Genomic DNA, 16126 nt, shown 5'->3' with positions numbered 1-16126 from the left:
GAGGTGGAGTCTAAATGGGGTGGAGGTGGAGTCTAAATGGGGTGGAGGTGGAGTCTAAATGGGGTTGAGGTGGAGTCTAAATGGGGTTGAGGTGGAGTCTAAATGGGGTTGAGGTGGAGTCTAAATGGGGTTGAGGTGGAGTCTAAATGGGGTTGAGGTGGAGTCTAAATGGGGTGGAGGTGGAGTCTAAATGGGGTGGAGGTGGAGTCTAAATGGGGTGGAGGTGAGGTCTAAATGGGGTTGATGGGGTGAGGTGGAGTCTAAATGGGGTTGAGGTGGAGTCTAAATGGGGTTGAGGTGGAGTCTAAATGGGGTTGAGGTGGAGTCTAAATGGGGTTGAGGAGGAGTCTAAATGGGGTTGAGGAGGAGTCTAAATGGGGTTGAGGTGGAGTCTGAATGGGGTAGAGGTGGAGTCTGAATGGGGTTGAGGTGGAGTCTAAATGGGGTTGAGGTGGAGTCTGAATGGGGTTGAGGTGGAGTCTAAATGGGGTTGAGGTGGAGTCTAAATGGGGTTGAGGTGGAGTCTAAATGGGGTGGAGGTGGAGTCTAAATGGGGTTGAGGTGGAGTCTAAATGGGGTGGAGGTGGAGTCCAAAAATGGGGTTGAGGTGGAGTCTAAATGGGGTTGAGGTGGAGTCTAAATGGGGTTGAGGTGGAGTCTAAATGGGGTTGAGGTGGAGTCTAAATGGGGTTGAGGTGGAGTCTAAATGGGGTTGAGGTGGAGTCTAAATGGGGTTGAGGTGGAGTCTAAATGGGGTTGAGGTGGAGTCTAAATGGGGTTGAGGTGGAGTCTAAATGGGGTTGAGGTGGAGTCTAAATGGGGTGGAGGTGGAGTCTAAATGGGGTTGAGGTGGAGTCTAAATGGGGTGGAGGTGGAGTCTAAATGGGGTTGAGGTGGAGTCTAAATGGGGTTGAGGTGGAGTCTAAATGGGGTTGAGGTGGAGTCTAAATGGGGTTGAGGTGGAGTCTAAATGGGGTTGAGGTGGAGTCTAAATGGGGTTGAGGTGGAGTTGTTTTTAGAGAGGTGGATTTTTAAAAGTAGAAGTTGAAATTGTTTGGGTACAGACCTGGATAGAAGGACAGAACTCTGCAGGCTATCTCTGCAGTAGATTGCAACGCCGCCCCTTTGGCCATTCTATCTTGTCTGAAAATGTTGCAGTTTGTTCAAAGTAGTTTGGTACAGACCAGGCAAAGGACAGTCTTTGAAACCGAGGCTAGCAGTAAGAATATGCCCTTTTATCTTGTCTGAAAATGATGAAGATTTCAGATTGTTTAGTGGTCTTCCTAAGCCAGGATTCAGACTCGGCTAGAACATCCGGGTTGGCAGAGTGTGCTAAAGCAGTGAATAGAACAAACTTAGGGAGGAGGCTTCTAATGTTAACATGCATGAAACCAAGGCTATTACAGTTACAGAAGTCATCAAAAGAGAGCGCCTGGGGAATAGGTGTGGAACTAGGGGCTACAGGGCCCGGATTCATCTCGACATCACCAGAGGAACAGCGCAGTAGTAGGATGAGGGTACGGCGAAAAGCTTGTCTAGAACATCCAGAACAGAGAGTAAAATGAGGTTTCTGGGGGCGATAAAATAGCTTCAAGGTATAATGTACAGACAAAGGTATGGTGGGATGTGAATACAGTGGAGGTAAACATAGGTATTGAGTGATGATGAGAGAGATATTGTCTCTAGAAACATAATTGAAACCAGGAGATGTCATTGCATGTGTGGGTGGTGTAACTGAAAGGTTGGATAAGGTATAATGAGCAGGGCTAGAGGCTCTACAGTGAAATAAGCCAATAAACACTAACCAGAACAGCAATGGACAAGGCATATTGACATTAAGGAGAGGCATGCTTAGTCGAGTGATCATAAGGGTCCAGTGAGTAGTGAGGTTGGTTGGGGTCACGGCGATTCAGACAGCGAGCCGGGCCATCGGTAGCAAGCTAGCATAGGATGGTGGTCTGTCCCCAGCCACCTTGTGCGTTTCTATCGGTAGATTAGTGGGTGTCTGTGTGGTAGAGGGGATCAATCCAATTGGCAAAATAGATATAGTTATAGTGACCCAAGAAAAATTGTCCACCTCTCCTCTTCTACTTCTCTCCTCATCTCCTTTCCTTCTCACCTAACTTCTAGATTCCTCTCCTCTTCTCCTCCTTTCTTCCTCTCATTTCCTTCTCATCTATCTCCTTTTCTCCCTCTCCACTTCTCCTCTTCTCCTTCTCTCCTCCTTCTCTCCTCCTTCTCTCCTCTCCTTTCTACCTCCCCACCTCTCCTCTTCTTCTTCTCTCCTCTCTTTTCTACCTCCCCACCTCTCCTCTTCTTCTTCTCTCCTCTCCTTTCTACCTCCCCACCTCTCCTCCTTCTCTCCTCTCCTTTCTACCTCCCCACCTCTCCTCTTCTTCTTCTCTCCTCTCTTTTCTACCTCCCCACCTCTCCTCTTCTTCTTCTCTCCTCTCTTTTCTACCTCCCCACCTCTCCTCTTCTTCTTCTCTCCTCTCTTTTCTACCTCCCCACCTCTCCTCTTCTTCTTCTCTCCTCTCCTTTCTACCTCCCCACCTCTCCTCTTCTTCTTCTCTCCTCTCTTTTCTACCTCCCCACCTCTCCTCTCCTCCTTCTCTCCTCTCCTTTCTACCTCTCCACCTCTCCTCTTCTTCTCCTGTCCTTTCCTTCTCATCTACCCTCCATATATTTCCTCTCTTCCTCCGTATCCATATCTTCCTCTCTTCCCCTCTACCACATGACTAACCTCCTCTTCCTCTCTCCAAAGTCTCCACTTCCTGGTATTCCATACGGAGGAGGTTCACGATGTGTTGCGTATCTGGGACGGTCCCCAGGACGGAGGGGTCCTCCTGAGGGAGCTCAGCGGATCGACCCTTCCGCCTGACGCCCACAGCACCTTCAACGCCGTCAGCCTCCAATTCAACACCGACTTCTTCACATCCAAACAGGGCTTCGCTCTGCAGTTCTCTGGTAAGGAGGGATAGAGTCTGTGTGTGTAGTGGAGAGAGGGACGTTTCTGAGGTCGTGTGTATGTGGTGGGGAAGTGTTTGTATCTGCTCATCTTTACAGGCTATATAAATCCATATAGAAAGTGTATGTTCAGGGGCGACAGGTAGAGCAGGTAGCCTAGTGGTTAGAGGCAGGTAGCCTAGTGGTTAGAGGCAGGTAGCCTAGTGGTTAGAGAAGGTAGCCTAGTGGTTAGAGGCAGGTAGCCTAGTGGTTAGAGAAGGTAGCCAGTGGTTAGGTAGCCTAGTGGTTAGAGGCAGTGGTTAGAGGCAGTAGTAGCCTAGTGGTTAGAGAAGGTAGCCTAGTGGTTAGAGAAGGTAGCCTAGTGGTTAGAGAAGGTAGCCTAGTGGTTAGAGAAGGTAGCCTAGTGGTTAGAGAAGGTAGCCTAGTGGTTAGAGAAGGTAGCCTAGTGGTTAGAGGCAGGTAGCCTAGTGGTTAGAGGCAGGTAGCCTAGTGGTTAGAGGCAGGTAGCCTAGTGGTTAGAGGCAGGTAGCCTAGTGGTTAGAGAAGGTAGCCTAGTGGTTAGAGAAGGTAGCCTAGTGGTTAGAGAAGGTAGCCTAGTGGTTAGAGAAGGTAGCCTAGTGGTTAGAGAAGGTAGCCTAGCGGTTAGAGGCAGGTAGCCTAGTGGTTAGAGGTAGGTAGCCTAGTGGTTAGAGGCAGGTAGTCTAGTGGTTAGAGCAGGTAGCCTAGTGGTTAGAGCAGGTAGCGTAGTGATTAGAGGCAGGTAGTCTAGTGGTTAGAGCAGGTAGTCTAGTGGTTAGAGCAGGTAGCCTAGTGGTTAGAGCAGGTAGCCTAGTGGTTAGAGCAGGTAGTCTAGTGGTTAGAGCAGGTAGTCTAGTGGTTAGAGCAGGTAGCCTAGTGGTTAGAGCAGGTAGCCTAGTGGTTAGAGCAGGTAGCGTAGTGGTTAGAGGTAGGTAGCCTAGTGGTTAGAGAAGGTAGCCTAGTGGTTAGAAGTAGGTAGCCTAGTGGTTAGAGGCAGGCAGCCTAGTGGTTAGAGAAGGTAGCCTAGTGGTTAGAGGCAGGTAGCCTAGTGGTTAGAGGTAGGTAGCCTAGTGGTTAGAGGCAGGTAGTCTAGTGGTTAGAGCAGGTAGCGTAGTGATTAGAGGCAGGTAGTCTAGTGGTTAGAGGCAGGTAGCCTAGTGGTTAGAGCAGGTAGCCTAGTGGTTAGAGCAGATAGTCTAGTGTTGAGAGCAGGTAGCGTAGTGGTTAGAGGTAGGTAGCCTAGTGGTTAGAGAAGGTAGCCTAGTGGTTAGAAGTAGGTAGCCTAGTGGTTAGAGGCAGGCAGTCTAGTGGTTAGAGCAGGTAGCCTAGTGGTTAGAGCCGGTAGCCAAGTGGTTAGAGGCAGGTAGCCTAGTGGTTAGAGGCAGGTAGCCTAGTGGTTAAAGGCAGGTAGCCTAGTGGTTAGAGGCAGGTAGTCTAGTGGTTAGAGGCAGGTAGCCTAGTGGATAGAGGCACGTAGCCTAGTGGATAGAGGCAGGTAGCCTAGTGGATAGAGGCAGGTAGTCTAGTGGTTAGAGTAGGTAGTCTAGTGGTTAGAGGCAGGTAGCCTAGTGGATAGAGGCAGGAAGCCTAGCGGATAGAGGCAGGTAGCCTAGTGGTTAGAGGCAGGTAGCCTAGTGGATAGAGGCAGGTAGCCTAGTGGATAGAGGCAGGTAGCCTAGTGGATAGAGCATTGGGCAAGTAGATCGACTCCCTGAGCTGACAAGGTCAAAATCAGTAGTCCTGAACAAGGCAGTTAACCCACTGTTCTCCGGTAGGCTGTCATTGTAAATAAGAATTCGCTTTTAACTGACTTGCCATGATAAATTAAAATAAACATGTATTAAAAAGAATTACAGGCAGGGGCCTCCCGGTGGCAGTGGTCTTAGGCACTGCATCATAGAGCCATCTGTGCCACCAGAGACTTTTGGTTCGAGCCCAGGCTCTGTGGCAGCCGGCCACGACCGCGAGGTCCATGGGGCGACACACAATTGGCCAAGCGTCGTCCGCGTTAGGGACGGTTGGGCCAGAAGGGATATCCTTGTCTCCTCGCACACTAATGGCTCCTGTGGTGGGCCGGGCACAGTGCCTGCTGACCAGGTCGCTAGGTGTATGGTGTTTCTTCTGACACATTGGTGCGGCTGGGTTGGATGTGCGCTGTGTCGAGAAGCAGTGCGGCTTGGTTGGGTTGTGTTTCGGAGGACGCATGGCTCTCGACCTTCGCCTCTTCTGTGTCCGTTCAGGAGTTGTATAGATGAGACAGTAACGACTAACAATTGGATACCACGAAGTTGGGGAGAAAAAGGGGGTCAAAATGTTCACCTGACTGTATGAATCCATATAGAAGGGTCAAGGATCAAAGATATTGTGATAGATCCTAATGTGAGCTATGTGTAAGTAACTTCGTGACTCAATGTAAATAATGTATACATGTCAATGGAAAAATCAAGATATCGTGAGTTTCTATTCAGCCCTATACAGTATGTATGTACTGTAGAGATGAAAGCAGTTGTTATCTTTGCTGATCTAACATCATGGAGTCTTCCTCTATCTCCAGTGTCTACTGCTACGTCATGTAACGACCCAGGTCTGCCCGCCAACGGGACCCGCAGTGGGGACAGCAAGGAGCCCGGAGACCATGTCCTGTTCCAGTGTGATCCCGGTTACGTCCTTCAGGGGGCCACCAAGATCACCTGCACAGAGATCAACAGCCGCTTCTTCTGGCAGCCTGACCCCCCCACCTGCACAGGTAAGACCTGTTAAACGAACACCCCACCTGCACAGGTAAGACCTGTTAAACGAACACCCCACCTGGACAGGTAAGACCTGTTAAACGAACACCCCACCTGCACAGGTAAGACCTGTTAAACGAACACCCCACCTGGACAGGTAAGACCTGTTAAACGAACACCCCACCTGCACAGGTAAGACCTGTTAAACGAACACCCCACCTGGACAGGTAAGACCTGTTAAACGAACACCCCACCTGGACAGGTAAGACATGTTAAACGAACACCCCACCTGGACAGGTAAGACCTGTTAAACGAACACCCCACCTGGACAGGTAAGACCTGTTAAACGAACACCCCACCTGCACAGGTAAGACCTGTTAAACGAACACCCCACCTGGACAGGTAAGACCTGTTAAACGAACACCCCACCTGGACAGGTAAGACCTGTTAAACGAACACCCCACCTGGACAGGTAAGACCTGTTAAACGAACACCCCACCTGCACAGGTAAGACCTGTTAAACGAACACCCCACCTGGACAGGTAAGACCTGTTAAACGAACACCCCACCTGCACAGGTAAGACCTGTTAAACGAACACCCCACCTGCACAGGTAAGACCTGTTAAACGAACACCCCACCTGGACAGGTAAGACCTGTTAAACGAACACCCCACCTGCACAGGTAAGACCTGTTAAACGAACACCCCACCTGGACAGGTAAGACCTGTTAAACGAACACCCCACCTGGACAGGTAAGACCTGTTAAACGAACACCCCACCTGGACAGGTAAGACCTGTTAAACGAACACCCCACCTGGACAGGTAAGACCTGTAAACGAACAAACGTTAAACGAACCCCACCTGGACAGGTAAGACCTGTTAAACGAACACCCCACCTGGACAGGTAAGACCTGTTAAACGAACACCCCACCTGGACAGGTAAGACCTGTTAAACGAACACCCCACCTGGACAGGTAAGACCTGTTAAACGAACACCCCACCTGGACAGGTAAGACCTGTTAAACGAACACCCCACCTGGACAGGTAAGACCTGTTAAACGAACACCCCACCTGGACAGGTAAGACCTGTTAAACGAACACCCCACCTGCACAGGTAAGACCTGTTAAACGAACACCCCACCTGGACAGGTAAGACCTGTTAAACGAACACCCCACCTGGACAGGTAAGACATGTTAAACGAACACCCCACCTGCACAGGTAAGACCTGTTAAACGAACACCCCACCTGGACAGGTAAGACCTGTTAAACGAACACCCCACCTGGACAGGTAAGACCTGTTAAACGAACACCCCACCTGGACAGGTAAGACCTGTTAAACGAACACCCCACCTGGACAGGTAAGACCTGTTAAACGAACACCCCACCTGGACAGGTAAGACCTGTTAAACGAACACCCCACCTGGACAGGTAAGACCTGTTAAACGAACACCCCACCTGGACATGTAAGACCTGTTAAACGAACACCCCACCTGGACAGGTAAGACCTGTTAAACGAACACCCCACCTGGACAGGTAAGACCTGTTAAACGAACACCCCACCTGGACAGGTAAGACCTGTTAAACGAACACCCCACCTGGACAGGTAAGACCTGTTAAACGAACAAACAGGTAAGAACACGAACCCACACCTGCACAGGTAAGACCTGTTAAACGAACACCCCACCTGGACAGGTAAGACCTGTTAAACGAACACCCCACCTGGACAGGTAAGACCTGTTAAACGAACACCCCACCTGCACAGGTAAGACCTGTTAAACGAACACCCCACCTGGACAGGTAAGACCTGTTAAACGAACACCCCACCTGGACAGGTAAGACCTGTTAAACGAACACCCCACCTGCACAGGTAAGACCTGTTAAACGAACACCCCACCTGGACAGGTAAGACCTGTTAAACGAACACCCCACCTGGACAGGTAAGACCTGTTAAACGAACACCCCACCTGGACAGGTAAGACCTGTTAAACGAACACCCCACCTGGACAGGTAAGACCTGTTAAACGAACACCCCACCTGGACAGGTAAGACCTGTTAAACGAACACCCCACCTGGACAGGTAAGACCTGTTAAACGAACACCCCACCTGGACAGGTAAGACATGTTAAACGAACACCCCACCTGGACAGGTAAGACCTGTTAAACGAACACCCCACCTGGACAGGTAAGACCTGTTAAACGAACACCCCACCTGCACAGGTAAGACCTGTTAAACGAACACCCCACCTGGACAGGTAAGACCTGTTAAACGAACACCCCACCTGGACAGGTAAGACCTGTTAAACGAACACCCCACCTGCACAGGTAAGACCTGTTAAACGAACACCCCACCTGGACAGGTAAGACCTGTTAAACGAACACCCCACCTGGACAGGTAAGACCTGTTAAACGAACACCCCACCTGGACAGGTAAGACCTGTTAAACGAACACCCCACCTGGACAGGTAAGACCTGTTAAACGAACACCCCACCTGGACAGGTAAGACCTGTTAAACGAACACCCCACCTGGACAGGTAAGACCTGTTAAACGAACACCCCACCTGCACAGGTAAGACCTGTTAAACGAACACCCCACCTGGACAGGTAAGACCTGTTAAACGAACACCCCACCTGGACAGGTAAGACCTGTTAAACGAACACCCCACCTGGACATGTAAGACCTGTTAAACGAACACCCCACCTGGACAGGTAAGACCTGTTAAACGAACACCCCACCTGGACAGGTAAGACCTGTTAAACGAACACCCCACCTGCACAGGTAAGACCTGTTAAACGAACACCCCACCTGGACAGGTAAGACCTGTTAAACGAACACCCCACCTGCACAGGTAAGACCTGTTAAACGAACACCCCACCTGGACAGGTAAGACCTGTTAAACGAACACCCCACCTGGACAGGTAAGACCTGTTAAACGAACACCCCACCTGCACAGGTAAGACCTGTTAAACGAACACCCCACCTGGACAGGTAAGACCTGTTAAACGAACACCCCACCTGCACAGGTAAGACCTGTTAAACGAACACCCCACCTGGACAGGTAAGACCTGTTAAACGAACACCCCACCTGGACAGGTAAGACCTGTTAAACGAACACCCCACCTGCACAGGTAAGACATGTTAAACGAACACCCCACCTGCACAGGTAAGACATGTTAAACGAACACCCCACCTGGACAGGTAAGACCTGTTAAACGAACACCCCACCTGGACAGGTAAGACCTGTTAAACGAACACCCCACCTGCACAGGTAAGACCTGTTAAACGAACACCCCACCTGGACAGGTAAGACCTGTTAAACGAACACCCCACCTGGACAGGTAAGACATGTTAAACGAACACCCCACCTGGACAGGTAAGACCTGTTAAACGAACACCCCACCTGGACAGGTAAGACCTGTTAAACGAACACCCCACCTGGACAGGTAAGACATGTTAAACGAACACCCCACCTGGACAGGTAAGACCTGTTAAACGAACACCCCACCTGGACAGGTAAGACCTGTTAAACGAACACCCCACCTGCACAGGTAAGACATGTTAACCCAACCCCCCACCTGACCCAGTCTATGCCAACGGTACCTACGTACGACCCAGTCTATACCAACGGTACCTACGTACGACCCAGTCTATACCAACGGTACCTACGTACGACCCAGTCTATACCAACGGTACCTACGTACGACCCAGTCTATACCAACGGTACCTACGTACGACCCAGTCTATACCAACGGTACCTACGTACGACCCAGTCTATACCAACGGTACCTACAAACGACCCAGTCTATACCAACGGTACCTACGTACGACCCAGTCTATACCAACGGTACCTACGTACGACCCAGTCTATACCAACGGTACCTACGTACGACCCAGTCTATACCAACGGTACCTACGTACGACCCAGTCTATACCAACGGTACCTACGTACGACCCAGTCTATACCAACGGTACCTACGTACGACCCAGTCTATACCAACGGTACCTACAAACGACCCAGTCTATACCAACGGTACCTACGTACGACCCAGTCTATACCAACGGTACCTACGTACGACCCAGTCTATACCAACGGTACCTACGTACGACCCAGTCTATACCAACGGTACCTACATACGTCCCAGTCTGTATCATACCATGTAGTTTCTCTACCTCTATAGCACTACTTTAGACCAGAGCCCTATTCCCTATATAGTCGTACTACTATAGACCAGAGACCTATTCCCTATGTCGTGCACTACTATAGACCAGAGACCTATTCCCTACATAGTGGTACTACTATAGACCAGATCCCTATTCCCTATATAGTGCACTACTATAAACCACTTCTGGTGTATTGCTATTAATTCTCTATGATCACAGAGGGCTCCAACTTTGGGCTGAGAGAGAGAGAGAGAGAGAGAGACAAAGAGGGAGACAGAGAGAGAGAGAGACAAAGAGAGAGACAGAGAGAGAGGGAGAGAGAGAGAGGCAGAGAGAGAGAGAGAGAGAGAGAGAGAGAGAGAGAGACAGAGAGAGACAGAGAGAGAGAGACAAAGAGACAAAGGGAGAGACAGAGAGAGACAGAGAGAGAGAGACAAAGAGAGAGACAGAGAGAGAGAGAGAGAGAGAGAGAGAGAGAGAGAGAGAGAGAGAGAGAGAGAGAGAGAGAGAGAGAGAGAGAGAGAGAGAGAGAGAGAGAGAGAGAGAGAGAGAGAGAGAGAGAGGGAGAGAGAGAGAGAGACTACTATGTACAGACTCAGTGAGCATAGCCTTGCTATTGAGAAAGGTGCCGTAGACAGACATGGCTCTCAAGATAAGACAGGCTATGTGCTCACTGCCCACACAATGAGGTAGAAACTGAGCTGCACTTCCTAATCTCCTGCCCAATGTATGACCATATTAGAGATACATATTTCCCTCAGATTACACAGATCCACAAATCATTTGAAAACAAATCCAATTTTGATAAACTCCCATATCTACTGGGTGAAATACCACAGTGTGACGTCACAGCAGCAAGATTTGTGACCTGTTGCCACGAGAAAAGGGCAACCAGTGAAGAACAAACACCATTGTAAATACAACCCATATTTATGATTATTTATTTTCCCTTGTGTTCTTTAACCATTTGTACATTGTTACAACACTGTATATATATATAATATTACATGTGTAATTATTACAAATTCAATTTCTGTATGTGTAATGTTTAAGGTTCATTTAAATTTTTGATTTCCTTTTTGTATATTATCTACTTCACTTGCTTTGGCAATGTTAACATATGTTTCCCATGCCAATAAAGCCCCTTGAATTGAATTGAAACAGAGAGAGAGAGAGACAGAGAGAGAGAGAGAGACAGAGATAGAGAACAGGGGGGGCAACAGTAATTAACAACAGCAATTAAGACATTGTAATTAGCTGCCTTGTTTAATCAGGGCTTAATTAGTCTGAAGGTTCCTTTGAAAACACAAACAGAAAGAGAGAGTTTGTGGATGTTCCTGGTTCCAAGAGGAACAGGTGAAAACACAACAGGGTTTAATGTTCTTTGGCATTAGCTGTCCCCATCCTGCAACACCACTTAGGGGGACTGTGTTTGACTGAACCAAAAAACATCATATGCAACTTAGTCAAAGACATGATCCTGTATGGACTCTACAGAGCCTTAGTCAAAGAAATGATCCTGTATGGACTCTACAGAGCCTTAATCAAAGACATTATCCTGTATGGACTCTACAGAGCCTTAGTCAAAGAAATGATCCTGTATGGACTCTACAGAGCCTTAGTCAAAGACATTATCCTGTATGGACTCTACAGAGCCTTAGTCAAAGACATTATCCTGTATGGACTCTACAGAGCCTTAGTCAAAGACATTATCCTGTATGGACTCTACAGAGCCTTAGTCAAAGACATTATCCTGTATGGACTCTACAGAGCCTTAGTCAAAGACATTATCCTGTATGGACTCTACAGAGCCTTAGTCAAAGACATTATCCTGTATGGACTCTACAGAGCCTTAGTCAAAGACATTATCCTGTATGGACTCTACAGAGCCTTAGTCAAAGACATTATCCTGTATGGACTCTACAGAGCCTTAGTCAAAGACATTATCCTGTATGGACTCTACAGAGCCTTAGTCAAAGACATTATCCTGTATGGACTCTACAGAGCCTTAGTCAAAGACATTATCCTGTATGGACTCTACAGAGCCTTAGTCAAAGAAATGATCCTGTATGGACTCTACAGAGCCTTAGTCAAAGACATTATCCTGTATGGACTCTACAGAGCCTTAGTCAAAGACATTATCCTGTATGGACTCTACAGAGCCTTAGTCAAAGAAATGATCCTGTATGGACTCTACAGAGCCTTAGTCAAAGACATTATCCTGTATGGACTCTACAGAGCCTTAGTCAAAGAAATGATCCTGTATGGACTCTACAGAGCCTTAGTCAAAGACATTATCCTGTATGGACTCTACAGAGCCTTAGTCAAAGACATTATCCTGTATGGACTCTACAGAGCCTTAGTCAAAGACATTATCCTGTATGGACTCTACAGTGCCTTAGTCAAAGACATTATCCTGTATGGACTCTACAGTGCCTTAGTCAAAGACATTATCCTGTATGGACTCTACAGAGCCTTAGTCAAAGACATTATCCTGTATGGACTCTACAGAGCCTTAGTCAAAGACATTATCCTGTATGGACTCTACAGAGCCTTAGTCAAAGACATTATCCTGTATGGACTCTACAGAGCCTTAGTCAAAGACATTATCCTGTATGGACTCTACAGGGCCTTAGTCAAAGACATTATCCTGTATGGACTCTACAGAGCGTTAGTCAAATACATTATCCTGTATGGACTCTACAGAGCCTTAGTCAAAGACATTATCCTGTATGGACTCTACAGTGCCTTAGTCAAAGACATTATCCTGTATGGACTCTACAGAGCCTTAGTCAAAGACATTATCCTGTATGGACTCTACAGAGCCTTAGTCAAAGACATTATCCTGTATGGACTCTACAGAGCCTTAGTCAAAGACATTATCCTGTATGGACTCTACAGAGCCTTAGTCAAAGACATTATCCTGTATGGACTCTACAGAGCCTTAGTCAAAGACATTATCCTGTATGGACTCTACAGAGCCTTAGTCAAAGACATTATCCTGTATGGACTCTACAGAGCCTTAGTCAAAGACATTATCCTGTATGGACTCTACAGAGCGTTAGTCAAATACATTATCCTGTATGGACTCTACAGAGCCTTAGTCAAAGACATTATCCTGTATGGACTCTACAGAGCCTTAGTCAAAGACATTATCCTGTATGGACTCTACAGAGCCTTAGTCAAAGACATTATCCTGTATGGACTCTACAGAGCCTTAGTCAAAGACATTATCCTGTATGGACTCTACAGAGCCTTAGTCAAAGACATTATCCTGTATGGAAGGTTAATTTAAATGTTTTATTTCCTTTTTGTATATTATCTACTTCACTTGCTTTGGCATATGTTCCCCATGCCAATAAAGCCCCTTGAATTGAATTGAAACAGAGAGAGAGAGAGAGACAGAGAGAGAGAGAGACAGAGAGCCTTAGTCAAATCTAGGTATGTGCGTAGTAGTTCTTTAGTGATGCCAATACAGTACAGTCCGTTTAGTTTGATAGCAAACCACATACACACAGAAGCTTTGCTACTGTAATATAATTCAGCACGTGCAGGCCATGGGTTGGGTCCTGCAGTTATTTACTCAGTTATCCACATAGGAGATCTTTGGTGACTTAGACCACGACAGTGTGTCTTCGTAGCACAGTAGGAACTCCACCCCGCTGAGGTTAGTGACAGTCTAATGAATGCTATGCGGTAGCAGTTTAGCCTGGGGACGAGGACGGTGAAAGGATGTCATCTGGGGGTTCTAATGGAACGCTTTTCTGGTCCTTCATCGTTGGAACTACCGTATGATGGGATCTAGTTACCTTCATCATCCTCTACTTCTCATGTTTCCTCTCCTCTCTCTCTCCCTGTATTCCTCTCTGTATCATCATGTTTCCTCTCCTCTGTATCATCATGTTTCCTCTCCTCTCTCCCTGTATCATCATGTTTTCTCCTCTCTCTCTGTATCATCATGTTTCCTCTCTCTCTCCCTGTATCATCATGTTTCCTCTCTCTCTCCCTGTATCATCATGTTTCCTCTCCTCTCTCTCTGTATCATCATGTTTCCTCTCCTCTCTCTCCCTGTATCATCATGTTTCCTCTCCTCTCTCTCTCTGTATCATCATGTTTCTCTCTCTCTCCCTGTATCATCATGTTTCCTCTCCTCTCTCTCCCTGTATCATCATGTTTCCTCTCCTCTCTCTCTGTATCATCATGTTTCCTCTCTCTCTCTCTCTGTATCATCATGTTTCCTCTCCTCTCTCTCTGTATCATCATGTTTCCTCTCCTCTCTCCCTGTATCATCATGTTTCCTCTCCTCTCTCTGTATCATCATGTTTCCTCTCCTCTCTCTCTCTGTATCATCATGTTTCCTCTCCTCTCTCTCCCTGTATCATCATGTTTCCTCTCCTCTCTCTCCCTGTATCATCATGTTTCCTCTCCTCTCTCCCTGTATCATCATGTTTCCTCTCCTCTCTCCCTGTATCATCATGTTTCCTCTCTCTCTCTCTCTGTATCATCATGTTTCCTCTCCTCTCTCTCCCTGTATCATCATGTTTCCTCTCCTCTCTCTCCCTGTATCATCATGTTTCCTCTCCTCTCTCTCCCTGTATCATCATGTTTCCTCTCCTCTCTCTCCCTGTATCATCATGTTTCCTCTCCTCTCTCTCCCTGTATCATCATGTTTCCTCTCCTCTCTCTCCCTGTATCATCATGTTTCCTCTCCTCTCTCTCCCTGTATCATCATGTTTCCTCTCCTCTCTCCCTGTATCATCATGTTTCCTCTCCCTCTCTCCCTGTATCATCATGTTTCCTCTCCTCTCCCTGTATCATCATGTTTCCTCTCCTCTCTCTCCCTGTATCATCATGTTTCCTCTCCTCTCTCTCCCTGTATCATCATGTTTCCTCTCTCTCTCTGTATCATCATGTTTCCTCTCTCTCCCTGTATCATCATGTTTCCTCTCTCTCTCTCCCTGTATCATCATGTTTCATCTCTCCCTGTATCATCATGTTTCCTCTCCTCCCTGTATCATCATGTTTCCTCTCCTCTCTCTCCCTGTATCATCATGTTTCCTCTCTCTCTCTCCCTGTATCATCATGTTCTCCCTGTATCATCATGTTTCCTCTCCTCTCTCCCTGTATCATCATGTTTCCTCTCCTCCCTGTATCATCATGTTTCCTCTCCTCTCTCTCCCTGTATCATCATGTTTCCTCTCCTCTCTCTCCCTGTATCATCATGTTTCCTCTCTCTCTCTGTATCATCATGTTTCCTCTCCTCTCTCTCCCTGTATCATCATGTTTCCTCTCCTCTCTCTCTCTGTATCATCATGTTTCCTCTCCTCTCTCTCTGTATCATCATGTTTCCTCTCCTCTCTCTCTGTATCATCATGTTTCCTCTCCTCTCTCCCTGTATCATCATGTTTCCTCTCCTCTCTCTCTCTGTATCATCATGTTTCCTCTCCTCTCTCTCCCTGTATCATCATGTTTCCTCTCTCTCTCTCTCTGTATCATCATGTTTCCTCTCCTCTCTCTCCTCTGTATCATCATGTTTCCTCTCCTCTCTCTCTGTATCATCATGTTTCCTCTCTCTCTCTGTATCATCATGTTTCCTCTCCTCTCTCTGTATCACCATGTTTCCTCTCCTCTCTGTATCATCATGTTTCCTCTCTCTCTCCCTGTATCATCATGTTTCCTCTCCTCTCTCTCTGTATCATCATGTTTCCTCCTCTCTCTCCCTGTATCATCATGTTTCCTCTCCTCTCTCCCTGTATCATCATGTTTCCTCTCCTCTCTCCCTGTATCATCATGTTTCCTCTCCTCTCTCTCCCTGTATCATCATGTTTCCTCTCTCTCTCTGTATCATCATGTTTCCTCTCCTCTCTCTCCCTGTATCATCATGTTTCCTCTCCTCTCTCTCTGTATCATCATGTTTCCTCTCCTCTCTCTCCCTGTATCATCATGTTTCCTCTCCTCTCTCTCTGTATCATCATGTTTCCTCTCTCTCTCTCTGTATCATCATGTTTCCTCTCTCTCTCTCTGTATCATCATGTTTCCTCTCCTCTCTCTCCCTGTATCATCATGTTTCCTCTCCTCTCTCTCCTGTATCATCATGTTTCCTCTCTCTCTCCCTGTATCATCATGTTTCCTCTCCTCTCTCTGTATCATCATGTTTCCTCTCCTCTCTCTCCCTGTATCATCATGTTTCATCTCCTCTCTCCCTGTATCATCATGTTTCTCTCATCATGTTTCCTCTCTCCCTGTATCAT

At 47.4% G+C, this 16126-nt stretch overlaps 1 protein-coding gene across 1 annotated transcript in view; it reads left to right on the top strand.

Moving 5' to 3' along the window:
• LOC118381542 (CUB and sushi domain-containing protein 2-like) overlaps positions 1-16126 on the top strand; it is a 1147246-nt gene that overhangs the window by 785793 nt on the left and 345327 nt on the right. Inside the window, 2 exon segments of the mRNA XM_052473074.1 lie at positions 2765-2967; positions 5540-5731. Coding sequence (XP_052329034.1) covers positions 2765-2967; positions 5540-5731 — 395 coding nt within the window.

This window comes from Oncorhynchus keta, chromosome 20 (genome assembly GCF_023373465.1).
Source record: "Oncorhynchus keta strain PuntledgeMale-10-30-2019 chromosome 20, Oket_V2, whole genome shotgun sequence".
Taxonomy (NCBI): domain Eukaryota; kingdom Metazoa; phylum Chordata; class Actinopteri; order Salmoniformes; family Salmonidae; genus Oncorhynchus; species Oncorhynchus keta.
The sequence above is the reverse complement of the archived record's forward strand: the minus strand, read 5'-3'. Positions and strand labels throughout refer to the sequence as shown.